Consider the following 20634-nt stretch of genomic DNA (forward strand, 5'->3'; position numbering starts at 1 on the left):
TATGATATGATTTAAGAAAGGAGATAAATATACACTATTTTCTTCTATCTACATAACCATAAATAAAATTAAATATAGACGTGTAAAAGAAAGAAAATCATCGTGTGAATATCATTTCCCTACTATAATTATCTGCCATAAAAGTACAAAGGTCAATTGGATCCGTCCATATGACTAATTGACGTACGTGAGCTGGACAGTATATCAATCCAATTCCAATTCCAGCCATAAGGGCCCCTTCTCCTACCGTGTCAGCAATTTGGAGTTTCTCTCACCTCCTTTTAGCTTGAAAAAACTTATTAAACAAAGCTCACGAGACACTGATAGATTTTCAAAAGCTTCGAAAAAAGGCCATCCACAAACTGAAATATTACATAATAACAAAGGAAATATTATACGTAGCAGTCCCATATAAAACAAAAACGCGAAAACAAATCGGAGAGAGAGAGAGAGAGAGAGAGAGATCTCAACACAAGTTGTGGTTGATATCCATCCGACCTCTATAGACTCCCACTACCAACTGCAAAAGCAACAAAAACCCTTGAGGGATATCCAACCTCATTACACAACTTGTTTGCCTCCTCTACTCTCCTCTCACATCCTTCATTCTAGCATAGCTACTCCGATGGAGCAGTACTTACTGGCTAGCTGTTAACCCTAGAGGGTGAGCCGTGTGCTTGAAATTATTTTTCAGCAGACTAGCTGATTTATTAGCTACTACCGCTGTTAATTTTGGTATTATTTTTTTGCATCCGGAAATTAATCAGAAATAATTGCTTGATGCTTATTTTATCACCTTTGCGGGAGGGTCATCATCACCATCAGCTCAAAGATGAAAAACAATTAGGTGATGATGGTGACGTGGAGAGTAGTTTTGCTTTTAATGGCGGAAATAACGCGGTGCTTGATTTCCCAGAGTTTTCCGGGGGAATGGGAATGGGGAGTCTGCTGGATAGCATCGACTTCGATGACTTCTTCATTGGTATCCATGACGGAGATGTGTTGCCGGATTTGGAAATGGACTCGGAAATACTTGACTTTTCAATTTCAGCACCAGCCGGCGACACCAACACAACAACAACTACACCATCCAAAGAGGAAGAGGAGGTTGCTGACGGTTACTATAATACCGCAAAGACTACGACGACGTTGTCCAAAGTGGAAGAACCGGAGGAGGAGGACATGCAGGGGCATGACGAGGTTGCTGCAGCCGCAGTTGGTATAACGAGTACTAATAATAATTCAGGGTTGAATCAAAATTACTCCAGCTCCAGTACTACTACTCCTACTCCCGATCATCGAGTAGATCAAGAAATAGCGAGTAAAAGATATGATACTAATGAAATTAGGGCAGCTCATCGTCCATCCTCCGGATCCACCAGAAGAGAATCAGCTGATCAGAAATTAGCAACAAAGTCTTCATCCACAGTCCAATCCAAGAATTCTCATGGGAAGCGAAAAGTTAAGGTACATATATATAGCTTGGCTTTTGCAATTATCAATTAAATTTCTAGGTTTTGCAGTATGTTACTTGAGTTGGATGAAATATATGAGAAGCTCGTACTATGTAATATGTATAGATAACAACTCTCTCTCTCTCTCTATCTCTCTCTCTCTCTCTCTCTCTCTCTCTCTCTCTCTCTGTGTCGGTCATGGGATCTTCACAAACTTCATCAACTGCAAAGAATTCACGGGAATCAAGCAGGAGCGGATTGTAATTTATTCGTTTCTTATCAAGCTTGTGAATGGCAATGCTCTAAAAAAATGTTTGTGAATGGCAATAATTGAGAGAGAGAGAGAGAGAGAGAGAGAGAGAGATTTGTGGTTTTTTCTTTTGTATCTTTTCAATTATTTGGCAACTTTAAAAGAAATTTTTGTATATATATATATATATATATATATATATATATATATATATATATATATATATATGCAGTGCGGGAATCTGACATTGAAAATGGTTTTGGTTATTGAATTGTGTGTAGGTGGATTGGACACCAGAACTTCACAGGAGATTCGTGCAAGCAGTAGAGCAGCTGGGGGTGGATAAGGCAGTCCCTTCCAGGATTCTAGAGCTTATGGGAATAGATTGTCTTACTCGCCACAATATTGCTAGCCACCTTCAAGTACAATATTTTCCCCACCTAGTTAATTCTATACTACTCTATTCCATCTCTAGTTAATCTAGTTAATTAGCCTTTATACATAACATATATACATGCTGAACATGGAACTAGATATATATAGCTTATTCAATTGTCAGTCTGCGTTTTTATTTTTTTGGTTTTAGTTTAGGTCTCTCATATATAGTTTAAAATAAGGGTGTTTTCCTTCAGATTGATATTCCAACGAGCGGTATAAATAAGGGTTTTCGATCTTCAAAGAGAAACAAATCTATTTGGGAATTACAAAGATATTTGTTTCTTTCATGATTTTGGAATTCGTTTTAGTGACTTTTCCAATACATTTAGATTTATAAATTATTATTTAATGTGCAGAAATATCGATCGCATAGGAAACACTTGTTAGCCCGTGAAGCAGACGCAGCTAGCTGGACCCAGAGACGGCAAATGTATGGGGCAGCAACTGCCGCTGGAGAAGGAGCAGGAGCCAAGAGTAGAAGGGACGTCATGATGATGAATAGCCCTAATTGGCTTAATGCACCCACCATGGGTTTCCCTCCGATAACTAGTACTACACCTCCTCCCATGCACCACGCTCAACACCACCACCAGTTAACCAGACCCTTACATGTGTGGGGTCACCCCACCATGGACCAATCCATGATGCACATGTGTCCACCAAAGCATCATCTTCCCCACCATTTCCCATCTCCAGTACTACCACCTCCACCAACAACTCCTGCACATACATGGCCTCCTCCTCTACCATCTCCTCCAGACGCTTCGTACTGGCACCACCCTCACTCTCACCACCAGCGTGTAAGTTCTCTCTCTCTCTCTCTCTCTCTCTCTCTCTAAACAAATTGGTTTAGTTCTCTATCTCTATGTCTAGTTAAGTAAAGTGCTTCTTAGTATAATTCTCTATCTCTAGGTCATTTCCTTTTTCAGATTTTGTCTCTTATTTATACTTTTTAACAAATAAAAAACCTTAATTGGTAACTGTATTCAGTTTTCCAAAGACTGAAAGTTGAAAATTAAATGAAGGAAAATTTTGAAACCTTACAAAAGTAGTTTTTACTCCAAGAACTAAAAATAGTTGTTATAGACAAGTTGACTTGCTTGGTTAACTAGAGCAGGAGAGATTTTTCAGTGTAACCGTCACACGAGGTGGTACACCACGTGTTCTTATATAAATGGTGGGTTATGTGTGTTAAAAGGTTAATAACTTAAAAAATTAAAATTTTCCACCACTTGCTTAAAAACACGTGGTGTACCATCCGTGTTCCCATCACAACTAAAAAATTTCTCCTAGAGCAGTATGCTCCATTCTATACACTCAAGTTTGAACCTTTCTTGTAGTTTAGATAATATTTTTGCTTATTTTTAGCTCCGTCCCCTATAACTTGATTTTAATCTCACTTTGCTTCCTATAACTCAAAAGTCGCAATTTTACTCTCTGAAACTCAAAATTCGCTTCACTTTGCCACCTAAAACTCGATTTTGATTTCATTTTTCCATCTGAAACTTGAAAGCCGTCTCTATAAAACTCAAAATTTGCCCATTGCTTTAGATCTGTTAATTTCTTTTTATTTGGGTGAGCCAGGCTAATCAATTTCATTTTATATTTTCATCTCTCAATTTCTTTTAAACTTAATATTCTCTGATTGTTGAATGTTGATGCATAATGAAGACTTATAATCAAATTTATTGCACATGTGACATAGTTAGTTATTGGGTGTTGGGTCCCACATATGTTTTAGGAGGCGACCAATAAGTTTCAGGGAGAAAAAAGAGTCCATAGTCAAAGTAGAACAAATTTTGAGTTTCAGTGAGTAAAGTTATAACTTTTGAGTTATAGGGGCAAAGTTAGATTAAGATAGAGTTCTAAGGAGTGTAGCTAAAAATAAGCCTAAATTTTTAAGAAAAACTAATGAAATGATTTTAAAACTTTGAATATTAATAAAAATCATTTAATTAGTTTATTTAACAATAAGGACAAGAGAAAAGGGCAAAAAAAAAACCTACATAAAGGCGCGTGCAAGGGCACGCCAACCAATCCTTCAGCTACATAACACTTTAACATAATCCAAACATATTTTATTCCTTTAAAATTAAAATTTTAAATTGAGGTGGGTTTCGTGTGATTTAGAATCACATATGGGGCAAGTATGGTTGGGAGGGAGTGGGTCAAGTCTGGGTTGGGATGATGGGGGGTGGGTGCAGGGGTGGGGCAGCGGCGGTGAGCGTTTTGGGAAGGGATGGTGATCGAGTTTTGTGGAAGGGCGGGCATGAGGCATGCCTTTTCTTTTTATTTTTTATTTTATTTCTATGTTTTTAATTCATACAATTTTTTAGATCTTGGTTTATAAATTGATAATGGAAGAAAATTAAGTATTGGTGTAGAAAGCTAAGAAATTGAAGAGATTTCGAGAAAATTTGATGAGAATAAGAAAATTAGAAGAAGAAAAGTTGTTTGGAATGTGAGAAAGTGTCGAGAAAAATCAAAAAGAGGAGATAAAAGAATGGTCGTTAGACTTCCTGGAGAGGTACCATATTTAGTTTTAAAACATATTCAGTGCATGCTAACTTGTGTTCAATTTTAAAAATAGTACCCGTGTTCAGTTGCAGAAATAGTGTAGTAGCTGTGTTCAATTTTAGAATAATGTAGTACTCGTGTTAAGTTTCAGAAATAATTAGTGTTCAGTTTTCAGAAATAGTGTTCAGTTTAAAAAATAGTGTAATACCGTTCAGTTTCAAAAATAGTGTGTGCGTCATTTTTTTAATTTCTTTATTTGTATTTTATTTTTTATTGTATTAAACTTTTGCCATTTTTATTAAAATTTAAGTCATTTTCATTAAAGTTCAAGCCATTTTCATTAAATAAAATTATAGATGGTTTTTGCCTTTTGGTTAAAACAAACTTAACCCTAACCTTTTTCATTAAAACTCCCAAATTTGAGTACTAAAATACATTTACGACTTGATGGTGTAGGTTCCGGACGGACTAACTCCAGGAACACCGTGCTTTCCGAGGCAGCTGGCTGCTCCGACGGTAACTAATCATTCCTTACACTTTTGGAGTTTGTAGTTTTTATTGGTACAAATACAATGCAATTCATAAACATTTTGGAACATAAAAAACGTTCCATAGATTACATGATACGTTAGCCGACATCTTTTATGAATGCGTGTCATTGTATTTTGTACATGGAACAATATTTTGGCTTAATTAATTTTGTTTGAATCTTATTTGATGCAACAGAGATTTCCCGCCCCACCGGTTCCGGGTATTCCACCGCATGCCATGTACAAAGTAGACCACGCAGGCATTGCTGTCCCCACTCCACCACAATCTGGCCCTCACCCTCGTCTCGACTTTCATCCGGTGAGTCAGTCTGTCACTTAATTCATGGGAGTTATATTGCAGAAATGTTCTCGTAGTCAACTAACCAACAATTCGTGATTGTTCACTTTTAATATTTTTAGATTTGATATTAAAGATAAAGAATAAAAGAATGTATTGTTAATGTTTTAATCTCAACACTTGATATTAAATCAAAAGATCAGTGACCATGAATATTCTTGGTCATCAGATGACCTAGAAAACGAGATCTTATTTATTATCTGTGTATATAAATTCAAAATCGTTGATATCTCATTAGCAGTAACTTTAGTTTAGAACTAATTAAGGATGACAATTTAATCTCTTTTAATTGTATATGTAACAGTCAAAAGAGAGCATAGATGCAGCCATTGGAGATGTTTTATCGAAACCGTGGCTGCCTCTTCCTCTTGGCCTAAGACCTCCCACTACTGATACCGTCATGGTGGAGCTACAGCGACAGGGAGTTCCAAAAATACCACTCTCCTGTGCCTGATGGTGTTTGTTCAAGACACAGAGGTTGAAAACCTCAAATTTGACGACATGTCCTTTCATGGATAATATTGTACACATCGACCTGCTCTGCGAGTTTTTTTCTTTTTTTTTTTTTCTTTTCGGCCCGTCATTTTTCTGCCTTCTTCCATAAGCTAATTGAGTACAAACTACTTTCTTCGTAATATGTGTCCAAGACACCTTCTTATATTAGCATATATATGTCGGAATAAAGCGAATGATTTTTGTAGTGGTTGTTCAAAGTAAATAAACTACAAGCTTTTTATGCTCAACCATGCACTGTTAGTTTGCCTTCTGTCCACAATTATATGGTCACGTTTTAGTGTATAAAGGTAGACTCACTAGATTCGAGATGTGATGAAAGAACAAAATGGTAGAATATCAACGCCTTGTAACTAATACATATAATTTTTTCAACCTGGGTATAATTTGAAAGCTAATCTCAATTTCTTACTTTGAATATACTAAGTTATCTAATAGGTCAATATTATATTATATATTTTACCCTATTCTTAGTATAATTTGGTAATTATTTTGGTAGAATTTTGATATTTTGCTTTATATTTTCAATGTAGGACATTCGACTTCCTCTGAAGAAAAACGTGATCATACAAACGAATTTTAGAGTGATTCAAATTGGAGAACGTTCGTGTGTCTCTTGGCTTGTTTGTATCAAAATTTGGGAATTTTCTACCAAGCGGTTATTTTCTGACGATTTATTAAAGAAGTAGTGTACATTGCTGAAAAGTGACGTTTCTGGGCTTAAACTGCATTTTTGGAGCCCAAAATGACCTCAGATGGGTTCGTGGCCTTCTGGATAAGTGTTCAGAATAGTCCAAGCTTTAAATCCAGCTATTTTGGACCAGTTTTGGAGCTGATTTGGGTCCAAAACGTGGCTGTGCAGAATTTTGGCCGAATTACCAAGTTAATGTAGAATTATGTTTCCTATTTTATTTCAATTTATTAGGTTTCCTAGTCTTATTCTAAGACCTTTTACTAGGAGGATTTTAATTAGAGTAGTATAAATAAGCCTTTTTGGCCAGCCTAGGGTTTGGGGAACATATGCAAGATTTAAGAAGAAGAATTTGACTAAATCTCAGAGATTTTCAGACTTTATTCTACAAGGTGTTTTCAATCTTTTTCTAGTTTAATATAATTTTTTTGATTTTTAATTATGAATATGCGTAACTAATTTTCTTTTGCTAGGGCGATGCCTTGAGCCTTAGCATGAATATGTAGTTTTTATCTAATTGCTTATGATCTTACGCATGCATACTTTGAATTATTAATCAATGTGCTTTAAACTGTTTTTGTTTCATAATGATTCATGACCATTAGGATGTTTAGATAAGTAATTGGATGCAATTCGGTCGGAATGCCATCGAGGAATTGAGTATTGTTTCTTGTGATTGATAGTTGTAATTTCACTTAGGGTGAATGCCACATCTTAGGGGTTGCATGGTTTTTCAAAAGGTTTTCACAAATCATAATGAGTCATGCATGCTTATATTTGATCTGAATGTCACAGACGGATTGCATGTTTGATATACGTTCTAGCTTGAATGCCACAAGTAGAATATGCATAAGGAAAACCTAATCTTCAAAGTTGCATGGGTAATTCATAAGTAATTAGCAAATCTACATATAATTGTTAAGGGGATGGTGGAACCCTAGTGCTTTTCCACATTTATTTCTCAAAACCTTTTCTCTTTGATTTATTTCCTTTTTAATTGGTTATTATATTACTTTTAAATTCAAAATCAACATTTTCCAATCTTTGTTTCAAATAATTAACTGAGATTTTGGTTTTGCATTAATTGTTTTAAATAATCCCAACGGAAAACAACATTGCTTGAGCCATTTATGTTGGAAAATATTAGTATTTTGGTTTATTTGAATGTTTGGTTTTTTAGGCTTAGCCCGTTAGAATTAGGTTTTATTAGGAATTAGGGTCAGTTTATTATAAATAGGGTGCTTTGTTATTCATTAGAGAATAAGAAATCATTCACAATATAACCTCTTGGGTTATATAACCATCATGGTAATCTTTCGTTTACTTAATAAAATTATATTAGTATATATTCAGTTTGTTCGTTTGTTTATTGCGTACTCTGATATTCAACTTAGTATCAGAGCAGGTTAAATCCTTCGGGAATTAATCTGTTTTGGGGTTGATATCGATTTGTTTGTCTGTTCAATATCAGTTATGTTGTTAAAAGAAAGATGGTTGAATTTGTTTGCTTGGGAGGGCCGAGGCACACCGTGCTGAACCCAGAACCCCAGTTTGAGACCACTGCCACACTAGATCGATTCCTCTCATACCCGCATCACCACCCACACTTCACTGCCTGCCTGAACCTTCCGTGCATCGTCACCCAGCCACCAGCTTTTATACCAGGTTTGCATCATCGCACCACCAGCCACGCCACACCGCCTTGTTGCCCAGAACTCGGACATGTACGATCCTATTATTGTTAGCATCTGACGTTGTAAATTAGCCCTGAACCTGTAAACCCGTCCGCCCATCTGCACGCTGCCGCTGCAATCAGAAACCCAGCACATCTGTCGTTCGAATCCACCCCGTCGCCAAGCCACCCAATCACGCCTCCACCCATTGCTTGAAATCTCACAGCCGTCACTTGCTTCCTCGCCTGAAAAGCTGCAACCACACCTCGGAGTCTGGGTTTAGAATGTTGGTCTGCACATGTTTTGCGCCCATTTTGCTACCAGAACCGAAGAAAGAAAGAAGGAAAGGAAAGAAAAAAAAATAGAAAAAGAAAACAGGAAAAAGGAAAAAAAAGAAAAAAATGTATGGAGCCCACAATCTGTTGGGCTATTATGATTTGTTTGAAGGCCTTTAGTTGGGCCTTGTTGATTGAAGCCTGGATTGTTCGTTTGCTTGCTTGATTGCTTGCTCGCTTGTCTGTCTGTCCGTGTTGCGGAGTCTGCCTATTTGTCTGTTCGCGTTGCGGAGCCTGCCTGTCTGTCTGTCCGCCTAACGGAGCCTGTTCACATCTGCTTGTTTGCAAACTCATGTCGTATACCGCCATGCGTTCGACAGGGGGTGTTGGAAAATATTAGTATTTTGGTTTATTTGAATGTTTGGTTTTTTGGGCTTAGCCCGTTAGAATTAGGTTTTGTTAGAAATTATGGTTAGTTTATTATAAATAAGGTGCTTTGTTATTCATTAGAGAATAAGAAGTCATTCACAATGTAGCCTCTTGGGTTATATAGCCGTCATGGCAATCTTTCGTTTACTTAATAAAATTATATTAGTTTATATTCAGTTTGTTCGTTTGTTCATTGTGTGCTCTGATATTCAACCATTTATATTATAACAACCTTGTTCGCTTGCAAGTATTTTGTGTGATTTTAACCTCTTTTGCACAAGTACCTAAAAATCCTATCATTATCCAATCCAATTCAATCTTTCGTATTATGTTAATATGACTTATAGAATGAAATCTAAAACATTTTAAATTGAAAGTTAATAGCAACACTTATTCATATCAGTAGCTTTTTCTTTATAAATAAAACTTAGGGATATATCCCAAGTGGTTAATTATGACTCAATATAAACTCTTCAATATGATATACCACATTTGAATTTGAGTTTACCATGTACCTTACCCAAGATGCTACAGCAGCTGGGAATATCTCAAAAAACCAACTCAGATTATGATACTACTCAGCAAACCAATCCTTTGGGTTGTTAACAATGTTTAAACTATAGATCGGTTTTGTATTTCAATTGCAAGATCTGAGTACAATGGTATATATGTGCTGCTAAATAAATTCTGCTCTTGGACTTGTCAGTGTATCTCGCAGCTGCAACCGGCCAAAACCTCCCGTAAGACTTCAATATATATGGCTGTGCTAAGGTTTCTTTTGTGTAGATCAAAAGCATATAAGGATAATCATGCATGCGATAGGATTAAACTGAAAAACACTTGGAATTATCAACTTGATAAACATGCAAACTTATCAATTTAGGTGTTAACTAACATTCTAAATAACAAGGCAACCAGGAGCTGATTCATCAAGTCCAAACCAAAATAACGGTAATAACCAAATCAGGATCAATTCGTAAGCCCAAAACCATGCAGCCAAAACTAAATGTATTTGAACCAAAATAAACCTAATTACAAAAAATGCATATGCATGACAAACTTACCTGAGTGTATCTAAAATGCTTGACATTCTTATGACCAAGAGCACGAGAGACAAACTTAGACTTAAATAATTATAACCGAAAACATACACTAGTATAAGAAATTACAAACTCAAGCATTTTGTTAGAAATTGCCAATTTTACACAAATGTCTTTCAGTCTAGAAGTTTATGTGATCATTCTTAGTGCTTTAAACCTGATGGGTGGTGATTTAGGCCTTCCAAAGCATCATTCATAACAGCCCACTTGAGTGGCTGATTTCCCCCACCATTTCTGGAGCGGGGTCGTAATCAAAAAAACAAAAAATATGACCTTTGAAAAGAAAAGCACTCACAATGTTTTGACATGTCGAGGCACGCAGGCATTCTTAGTCCAGTGATTGCGCCACAAACAACAATACCTTCAACTTCAAGATTGCTTAGAAACAAATCAATGACTATTGGGGTAAGATGCCATGCTTTTTGTTCATGCCGCTTTTATCCAATACTTCTGTAAATACTGTTTTATTTGGTTTTTCTTTTTTAGAAATTGAGTGACGATAAAATATTTACACTAAGACCCGTGAGATTGAATAAATTGATATCAAAATTGCCAGTCACGAAACTCAAACCTAATAAATCTTTCACTTGGAAATGAAACTAAGTGATTTTCTTTTGGCATGAAGCACAAACATAATTTGAAAAACAAAAAAACAAAAAACAAAAAAAAAAACACATCATCAAGCAATATCAAAGGAAAGCCAGAATGGGAATGGGGAGTGGGGCCTCTCACCGTCCTTTTCTTTTTCCTTTCTCTTTTTAAATTTTTATTTACCTAACTAACTCAACTGCCAGTATAAAATATAAAAAGAACTAACTCAACTAGTTGATCTTTAGTCGGAATGGGGAGGTGAGTTCGCAAAGCATGTTTAGCTTCTCATACAATTTTTTTTTTTGCATTTGGTCATTAGATTCAACAAATTTAACAGGGACAATGGACAAGGCTAAACTAGATTGTGTGAGAAGTTAAACAAGGTGTATATTTATCATTAATTATTGATTCATACACATATGTGTATATAGTGTTTAGCTTACAACTCAACTATTAAAAGTAGACTAATTTAGTGGTATAACACGTGTTAAAAATTATGTAAAAGATCTAACAACTAATTGCATTTTGCAATCTTCAGATTTGAGGTGATTTTCAAAATGGGTTAAGAGGCTCTAATTTTTTTGACATTGCACTTTGAGGTTTTCAAATTAGGTAATGCTAGATAGACTAAATTTGTAGACTAAATTTTTAAAACTAAAGAAAATGAAAGTTGATGATTGGTTTATTACTTAAAGCGTTGATAAGCGAGCTAATTTATATTGGTAACACATTATTTAGTTTGTAAAGTTTGAGAAATTTTTAGTTGTGACGGGAACACAAGTGGTACACCACGTGTTTTAATAGGAATTGTGGGAAATTTTATTTTTTAAGTTATTAACTTTTTAGCACACATATCCTACCATTTGTTTAGTGACACGTGATACACCACCCCATATACCGGTCACACTGAAAAATCTCTCGTAAATTTTGCCTAAAAATTTAGGGGTGTGCTATCCACACACCCCAAATTACTTCTCACACACCCCTTGTTAATTTCTGTTCGTTGATCTTCTTTAATTCATCCGATCCGATGACCGAAAATTAAAAGAGTGTGTGAGAAATAAAATGGGGTGTGTGAATATCACATCCCAAAATTTAATCTCTCTAGTATTACCCCTTGAAATTATATCAGCGTAGGACCCTTTGGTTGCATAACTAAAAGGAAAAAGGAAAATCCGTTTCTATAGGCTTTTGACCGAGAGTCATGCGTCATGAATTGCACATGCAGCGTGCCCTATATCCCTCTATTTTCAAACCCCACATGGATCCCCTTCCTCAATCTACGCATAATTGCTCGGCCAATTAGTTAGACAACACAAGCACAGCAAAATCCTCTCTATAAATAAGCTTCAAAAATACAAGACATTACACCACCAAGTCCTAAACCCTAAAAGCAATGGCTTCTTTTGCAAAACCACTGCCATTTTTCTTCCTTCTGGTGCTAGTTTGCTCTTCTTTTACACGCATCATTCATGCTAGACAGAGCGTGTCTTTCAGCAAGGTCACCCACGACAACAACAACAACAACGACAAAAACGATAATTATGTTATGGAGGCGGAGGCCGAAGCACCAACGCCAGCACTACAAGTAGTAGCAGAGGCACCGGAACTAGTACCAACACCGGCACCGACACCAAGTTACACCGAAAGAGACCATGGCAGCAACAGCGGCCTTTATGGTCTTGGCTCGACCAATTCCCCTTCCACGAAGGAGACTCCAACCACAATTACCGATGTTGAAGATCAAATTTTGAGTGAAGAACTTAGCGGTGAAAGTTTTGATCATCCAAAAGGTAATTACGAAAGCACCAACTTGTACAACAAGGACAACATTAATCAGGACACTGGCTACACCGGCAACAGCTACTATGTCAAAAACTACGATAGCAGAGGAGGCTACAACCGCAATCCCCCGAGTGGAGGCAATGGGATTAGTGAACAGCAAGGGATTAGTAAACAGGACATTGGCTACACCGTCAACAGTTACTACGTCAAAAATTTCGATGGCAGAGGAGGCTACAACCGCAATCCCCCCGGTGGAGGCAATGAGATTAGTGAACAGCAAGGGATGAGTGATACAAGGTTTCTGGAAAATGGTAAATACTATCATGATGTGAAGAATGAGATCAAAAATAATAATTTCAATGGTAACTACGAATCAGATGGGAGAGGAAGTACCAGAAATGATGTTGAGGGCTATTATGGCAACAGTCACAGCTCCAATGAATTCAACACCATGGAGGAGTATGATAGGTACCAGAAGACCCAAGGATATGTGCCCTAAATGATATTTATGTTACACTTTGCATAATTATGTCCAACATACAGAGAGATCTCATGTTTTTAGGTGTGCGTTGAAAACTTAATCAATATATAAGAGATTTTATGGTTTGTTTTGGAATTCCATTTGTCTTTTGTATATGTTTTCGCTATAAAAATTAAACCATTTCACTCCTAACAAGTTTCTAATTCGCCAATTCTTCATACTTTCGAATATATTTATATGGATGAGTGTCCAAAGATGATTTTTTGGTGTAAATAGAAATACTGTTTTCCCTTTTACAAACATCTGCTCAACTGTTATAAATTATATGGGTGCCATGTTAATGTCACATTATTTTCATTTTGTTATATCTAGAAGGTTTAGTCTGAATTCATATTAGTTAAAGAGTCATTGGGTTAGCTAGGCAAATTATCTTATCTTATTCTTTTGTCCAAGGATAGAAGATTTTATTGAATTGGAATAGAAACGTATATAGAAGATTTTATTGAATTGGAATAGAAACGTATACATCGGATGCCACATCATTGAACTACCAAACACATATTTTACTCTAGCCTTTTTTTACCCCTATTTTTAAAATAATTTAAGCAGTACCAAACCAGTACAAGCGCGGAGATCAAACAAGAACTCTACTGACCTCAAGTGTTGCTTCAAACAGTGTATGTCGTATGGAAAAATTTCAATCGTAGCCTCCGGCTAAACTTCACCTCTAGGGCTCTAACCACTCCCACAAGGGTCTGAGAATCAGATTCTATATCAACCTAGATAAATCCTTTCTCCACACAAGCCACCCGCCCTCACCGGCTTCCGCCTCGACCATGATACTCCATTCGCAATGAATTGGTCACAACCACCCGGACCTTGAAATAGACCCGCAAAATTTCTTGCCACCCACCCAGTGGCAGACCGACTTAGGGGCAAGGGGGGTCAGTTGACCCTCCAAACTCCAGTGAATCTCCATGGATGACTTGGGTGTTGCCTTTTTGAAGATTGGAGTTGCCCTTCATATATGCCCTTCAATTGCTTGATAAAATGCGTTAGAGATGTGTTACCCCCCTTTACAATCTAGTCCTAATATTATATACCTTTGGCTTGTTTGTTAGTTGTGATTACAATTGTAGGAAGAAAAAAATAAGAGAGCTTTAATGAAAAGGGTTTGGACTAACTTTACTTTAACAAAAAACCATACAATAACTTTATTTAATCAAAAGGCATGAGTTTTAATAAAAAAGGACAAAACTAGAAGAAAACAAGCCTAAATAAAAGGCCCACGAGCTGGAAGCAAGCCCAGCGTGCAAAACAATTTTTTTTTTCTTTCAGTCCATGCCCCTGACGGAAAAGGCCTTCCGTCAGCCCAAACCGTTAGAATTTTGAATTTCCAAAGCTATTTGCTTAATTTGTCTTGTTGTAAGCAATTACATGCGCAATTGGGCATGGACTTCTCATTGTTTGATAGATCAAATTATATTTTTTATGTCATTATTGCAACTCCCGACCTACCTTCACTTTCTTAATTCTTTCTTTCCACTAAATTACTCAACCATCCACTATAAGACATTTTCCGATTAATTTCTCATTTTATAGACGACTAATTATGTAAACTGTCATCAAATTAAAATTACGTAGCAGAAATATCCCATCAAATTATGATATACAACAACAAATTAATTGTCTAGGATAGCATCTTTAAAAGTCTCCTTGTTATGTCCTAGCAACAACCTGAAAACAAATGAACCAAAAATGCATCAAAATCGTACTAAAAATTTAATACATCACGATTCTTCGAGTGTAAAAAAGGAGCTTTAATGAAAAGGCTTGGGTTAACTTTAATTTAACTAAAAACTACCTTAAACTATTATTTAACCAAAAAAAGCCTAAAATTAACCTTATGGACACGGGCTGAATAAAAGACACGAGCTGAATTAAAAGCCTAATGCTCAATACATATGTTTTAGAACTATTGTGATTTATTTTGTTGTATTTCCAAGCACAATGTGGATTATTTTAGTTCTGTTTAAAAAATAGTGTGAATTATCTTGCTGTTGTTCCATAAATAGTGTTTATTTTGGTTTTGTTACAGAAATATTGTATTTTGTTTCTTTTTAGAAATAATGTAAATGACACATATAAAATAAATTTAAAAAAAAGGCCTGAAAAAGAATTAAATTTTAATGAAAAACCCTTAAATTTTAATAAAAAGAATAAAAAAACTTAAATTTTAATGAAAATGACACAATTTTAATATAAAATATATATATATTTTTTTTAAAATACCTAATGCCCATGACTCGTCCATCACATACACTATTTTTGAAATTGAACGGTACTACACTATTTATTGGTCCAATTTCATAAATAGTGCCTAGTTATTGGTTCACTTTCATAAATATTGTCTAGTTTTTTGTCATATTTCATAATTAGTGCCTAGTTATTGGGTTTAGTCTCATAACTAGTGTATAGTAGTTAATACAGTTTCATAAATAGTGTCTAGTTATTGATCAACTTTCATAAATAATATCTAGTTCTTGGTCATGTTTCATAAATAGTGTCTCTTTTTTTGTCCAATTTTACAAGTAGTGCCTAGTTATTGGTCCACTTTCATAAATTGTGCCTAATTCTTAGTCATGTTTCATAAATAGTGTCTAGTTATTGGGTCCAGTTTCATAAATAGTGTACAGTAATTTGTACAGTTTCATAAATAGTGTCTCTTTCTTGGTCCAGTTTCATAAATAGTGCCTAGTTTATTGGTCCACTTTCATAAATAGTGTCTAGTTTTTTTATCATATTTCATAAATAGTGTAGTTCTTGGTCCAGTTTCATAAATAGTGTATAGTCCAGTCTCATAAATAGTTTTCACCTATTGGTTTAGTTTTAGAAATAGTGCCTGATTCTTGGTTTCGTTTCGTAAATAATGTCTACTTATTGGTCCAGTTTCATAAATAGTGTCTACTTATTGGTCAAGTTTTATAAATAATGTCTAATTCTGGGTTGTTCGAAAATATAAAATAAAGATGAAAAAATAAAAAATAAAGTCAAGAAATTGGAGATTGGATGTTCGGAAAAAGACTACCGAACCTCAAAATTTTATCCTTTAGAAACTTTTGATTTTTTTGTTTAATATGTGCATGTACATACGAATGTTTGTGAGCCCATAAATACGCATTTATTAAAACAGAAAGATGAGAAAGTGATTTTCTTAGAAATTTCATCTACCAACGCAGACATCATGTAATAAATGGTTAGTAGTACGTATTCAGTAAACATACTTGGCGATAAGTGACTCTAGCACTTCCAGTGCAGAATCCTCCTTCTGTGGCTAAGGCGTGTCCCATTGCAGCAGTAATAACATCTATTTTTTCAACCTGAAAAATCACACCACGTAATAATATCTATTTTTTCAACCTGAAAAATTACACCACTAGAAATCACAAACAGTAATGGATCAATACTTACGAGATATTGGAAAAAAAGGAGGCTTTCTAGAAATACCGGAATCCCACAGTATTCAGTTAGACCTCTTCCAGTTTTTCCAAGCACGCCAAATGAGTTACTCTCATCCAATAAAACATGAAGCTTATATTTCTCCTTCAATTCAACAATCTTGTCTAAGGAGGCTATTTGGCCAGAATTCTGCAAATTTTATTAAAGGGAGAGAAAAGTCATATAAAATCAACATACATCTAATTGCATACAGATATAGAAGTTCTGAACAAAACTGGAGACATTTGTCAACATGCAAATGACAACTTTCAATGCTGAAAAGACAGTGTGTTTTTCTATTTACCAGTGATTCATGTAGAGATGAAAGTTTTCCTCAAAACGTAATATAACACCAAGATTTTAAGAAAAACCTTGAAAAATTGTGTGCGCTGAAGAACAAGCAACCTATTTCGTGAAAGTGGATGATGCTGGACTGAATCATAAATGAGCTCACAACATATAAAAAAGAATTAAATAAAATTTGATATACGGAATAGACTGGGATATCTGGTACACAGCTTTAACTACAATGTATCGCAACAATGTCTTAACTCGCTCACTTTTCTTATTTCAAGTGAGTTTCTCCAGAGCTTTCCTTAAATCTTCCATGTTGTTGCGTTTGAAATACTACTTGATTGTGCTTCTAGAAAGATGATCATTTTGTATTACCTAATGGACACCTTCATCTCTAGGAAAATGAAAAAGAAACCGCCTTACATATTCATATGTGAACAAAAAATTTCATGATATCTTTTTAGCAGGGCATAAGGTCCAATGATACTAAGGTACAAGATCAAAAATATCAGACATGTGTAAAAATAAAATGAAAACATACATAGTACTTGAAAAATATGAAGGCAAGGGCTAACATATTGAACTCCATGTCATGCAAATACATCAAACAAAAGAAATTTATTCCCACTGGACAAGGCCATACAATAGAAACCCAGTGGGAATAAAATTTCAATAGAAGTGATTCCATGTCATGCAAATATTAGTCGAAGGATACCAATTGTTCAATAAAACCCACGAGGACCACATGAACCAACACCATATTTTTCCAATGCGGAGTTACATGAATCCTGAGATCAGACACTGCTATAAATGCTCTGTTTAAGAAAATATACATAAAGAAAAATGTATTCAGTAATGCTATGTAAAGCTCTGTCTTACAAATGAAATTTACATATAAATAGCTAGTTTTTCTTAACAATCGTCCACATAATCGCCAGAAAATCAGGGTGTTCAATGAGATCCAACAGCAAACAAAACCCTGGAGTCGCCTCCTAAAATAAATTAACCAAAAATTCGGGGCCTTTCGGTTTGCAATTCAAAATAATTCCCAAAATATGAGCTGATTAATCTAAATTATCATTTGCGTAATCTATACATATACATACATATGCGTGCTTATGATCGATGGATGGAGACAGAAGACAGTGAGGAGATGAGTGAAGAGTAGTACCTGATGATCATTGAGAGTTGGTGAGACGGCGGAGGTGGTGACGATTGCGGCGACGGAGCAACGAGGAGGATTCAAATGTGTTCTTCTTTCACTTCCATCACTTCTCTTCTCTCTCAGATGTGTCAGGAAGAAATGGGGGAGACAGACCATAGCAGAGCAGAGAGGAGAGATTAAACGGAGAAATGCTTTGCCATCAGGGGCAAAATCGGACGCTCACTGTTTGGGCCATTTTATTTGGATTGATTTAGTGTTGGACTTTGTCCTAACCATTAAATAAACTTACAACATGGTTTTTTGTTAAAATCCAAAATTTCCAGGCCTTTATGGTTAGTTTTCCTAAAAAATAACCAAGTGAAAAAACTATCCAAAAATGCAAAGTAAATGAAATGGTGATATCAAAGAATAACAAAGCATCATCATTCTTGGACAAACATATTAATGAGATGCAATGATATCAAACATTGTTAGTGTGTTCAAGATAAGTGTGTTTCTTTGTTAAGCATTCATATGAGAGCAGTCTTGGAACATGTTAGTTACCCACTCAAATGAGGCATTAACATGTGTGTAGTATGTCTTTTCAAATGACTTCAAGTCTATAAAGACTCGATGAAATGACAATATACATGCTATTTCTGATATAAAAAAAAAAGGTGCGCGCTACGTGCGCTATTCTTCTTTTCATCTCGTCTTGCGCAGGCACTAATTTAGAAAATGTCGAACTATGCACCCAGCAATCGCTGTATGATTCCAGGTACAATGCAGAACACGATTGACAATTAACGGACACATTCAACCAATCCAATCTCCAATGAGCAATCAAAGTTAAAAAAAAAACGAAGAAATAAATAACAATTTAAAAGCAGGAAAGGAAGAACAGCACAGATGTATGATGTATCAACATAATAAATGTCCAACCAAAATATAAGCAACTACTGCAATATTCGAAAATCCATGCCCGAAATATCGGTACTTAAATCCAAATGTATAGCAATTTGACTAAAACAAAGTAAATCCAATTGTATGGCAATGCTAAATTCCTAAACTAAGAAATTAATTATAAAACAAACATGCGCGTTTAAGCACGTTCACCACGGATCCTCCTAGCGAGCTGAACGTCCTTTGGCATTATGGTAACTCTTTTGGCATGAATGGCGCAAAGGTTGGTGTCCTCAAACAGTCCAACCAAATAAGCCTCCGCAGCTTCCTGGAGAGCAAGAATAGCATGGCTCTGGAACCGCAGGTCCGTCTTGTAGTCCTGTGCGAGTTCACGAACAAGGCGTTGGAACGGCAGCTTGCGGATCAGAAGCTCAGTGCTCTTCTGGTATTTTCGAATTTCGCTGTAAGTTAATATAAAATTGAATTAGAACACGATTCAGTAACAAAATTCAAGAACATTCGCGTACCAAAATTCAGGAACACGGTTCGGATAACGAAATTCAAAGAACACGTACGATACATATAATAAAATTAAAGAACTTGATTCAGAAGATTGAACTGAATTGATTTGAAAACATACCGAAGAGCGACGGTTCCAGGGCGGTAGCGGTGAGGCTTCTTGACTCCTCCGGTTGTGGGTGTTGATTTCCTTGCAGCCTATACAAAATTAAAACAATTAGCAACTTAGATCAAATAAACCGGATAAAATCGCTTGCAATTATCAATTCTAATTTTCTAGACATTAGAAACCCTAACGAAACGCACCTTGAAGGCAAGTGACTTCCTCGGAGCCTTACCGCCAGTGGATTTGCGAGCAGTTTGCTTCGTACGAGCCATTTCTTCACAATAAAAGACGCAAAAGAATTTGAAAATCAGAGTGACGAAGAACCGATCAGAAAGAAACACAAAGATTACGAACTCAAACAAATTGGAAGATAACAAACTCGAACCTTTCGAGAGGGGAGAAATTAGGGTTTTGATATTCACACTTCGTCAAGTCGCGAATGAGATAGAAGGAGGGAATGAGAAAACGGTTATTTATAGTGGTAGAGGCGGTTGAAAACGTGGGCTACAAGTCTTCTGCAACAACTAGGGTTTGGAGGGGGTTTTAATTTCGGAAATATCTTAATCCTCGTGATTTGTCTCTGATTGGCTGAATTGCTGATTCGTGGATTGCCAACGTGAATTATTTGTGTTTCTTTTGTGAGGGATTCGTGATTAGGAAAGCTTAACAAATAAAAGAGATAAAACGGAAAGAAAAAAAAAACTGGAAGTAACGAAAAGAAAACTGTCATGAACCCATAAATCCACGTTGAGCACTAGAAATTATGAGTAGAAGATAAATCTTTCTTCTATTTTGGGTAAAAAAAGGTTTATCAATTTTTTTTCACTTTTTTTGTTTTCTAGTGATTCCAAGTTCCAACATTTAATTTTGCAACATTTAAGTTTGTCTTCTTGCTTCTAATTGTTTTCGAATATTAACTATAACAAACGATACTATTTACACTAAGGGAATGGAGGAGTGGCCTAAGCCTTATAATTGATTAACAATAATATGGTTCAAATTCGTCTTTGGCGAGAATCGAACATAAGATCTCTTACTTACAAGTGAAGAGAAAATATCACTAAACCGTAGTACTAAGTCCCAAG

General features: G+C 35.7%; 4 protein-coding genes across 8 annotated transcripts; 2 read left to right on the forward strand and 2 right to left on the reverse strand.

Moving 5' to 3' along the window:
* Window positions 1-426: 426 nt before the first annotated feature.
* On the forward strand, window positions 427-6290 carry LOC126634370 (transcription activator GLK1-like). Its single transcript, XM_050304881.1, has 6 exons — window positions 427-1467; window positions 1986-2126; window positions 2499-2942; window positions 5116-5175; window positions 5386-5508; window positions 5852-6290. Exons 1-6 carry the CDS (start codon window positions 781-783, stop codon window positions 5999-6001), a joined length of 1605 nt encoding a protein of 534 aa, XP_050160838.1. The 5' UTR covers window positions 427-780; the 3' UTR covers window positions 6002-6290.
* Window positions 6291-12170: 5880 nt separating this feature from the next.
* On the forward strand, window positions 12171-13220 carry LOC126634371 (protein E6-like). The gene has a single exon (XM_050304882.1). The coding sequence runs from the start codon at window positions 12216-12218 to the stop codon at window positions 13101-13103; it is 888 nt and encodes a 295-aa protein (XP_050160839.1). The 5' UTR covers window positions 12171-12215; the 3' UTR covers window positions 13104-13220.
* Window positions 13221-14695: 1475 nt separating this feature from the next.
* Window positions 14696-18334, reverse strand: LOC126634374 (long chain base biosynthesis protein 1-like). Of its 4 annotated transcripts, none has more exons than XM_050304889.1 (5): window positions 18049-18334; window positions 17593-17665; window positions 16557-16733; window positions 16370-16465; window positions 14696-14822 (listed from the first exon to the last, which is right to left on the reverse strand). In XM_050304889.1, exons 1-5 carry the CDS (start codon window positions 18057-18059, stop codon window positions 14805-14807), a joined length of 375 nt encoding a protein of 124 aa, XP_050160846.1. In that variant the 5' UTR covers window positions 18060-18334; the 3' UTR covers window positions 14696-14804. The 4 variants fall into 4 exon arrangements, with proteins under 4 accessions (XP_050160846.1, XP_050160845.1, XP_050160843.1 ...); XM_050304888.1 differs by having other exon boundaries at window positions 17593-17692; XM_050304886.1 differs by lacking the exon at window positions 17593-17665.
* Window positions 18335-18933: 599 nt separating this feature from the next.
* Window positions 18934-20049, reverse strand: LOC126634375 (histone H3.3-like). 2 transcript variants are annotated; one of them, XM_050304890.1, is made up of 4 exons: window positions 19935-20049; window positions 19750-19823; window positions 19565-19641; window positions 18934-19385 (listed from the first exon to the last, which is right to left on the reverse strand). In XM_050304890.1, exons 2-4 carry the CDS (start codon window positions 19819-19821, stop codon window positions 19124-19126), a joined length of 411 nt encoding a protein of 136 aa, XP_050160847.1. In that variant the 5' UTR covers window positions 19822-19823; window positions 19935-20049; the 3' UTR covers window positions 18934-19123. The 2 variants fall into 2 exon arrangements, with proteins under 2 accessions (XP_050160847.1, XP_050160848.1); XM_050304891.1 differs by lacking the exon at window positions 19935-20049 and having other exon boundaries at window positions 19750-19927.
* Window positions 20050-20634: the final 585 nt, after the last annotated feature.

This window comes from Malus sylvestris, chromosome 9 (assembly GCF_916048215.2).
Source record: "Malus sylvestris chromosome 9, drMalSylv7.2, whole genome shotgun sequence".
NCBI classification, from domain to species: Eukaryota; Viridiplantae; Streptophyta; class Magnoliopsida; order Rosales; family Rosaceae; genus Malus; species Malus sylvestris.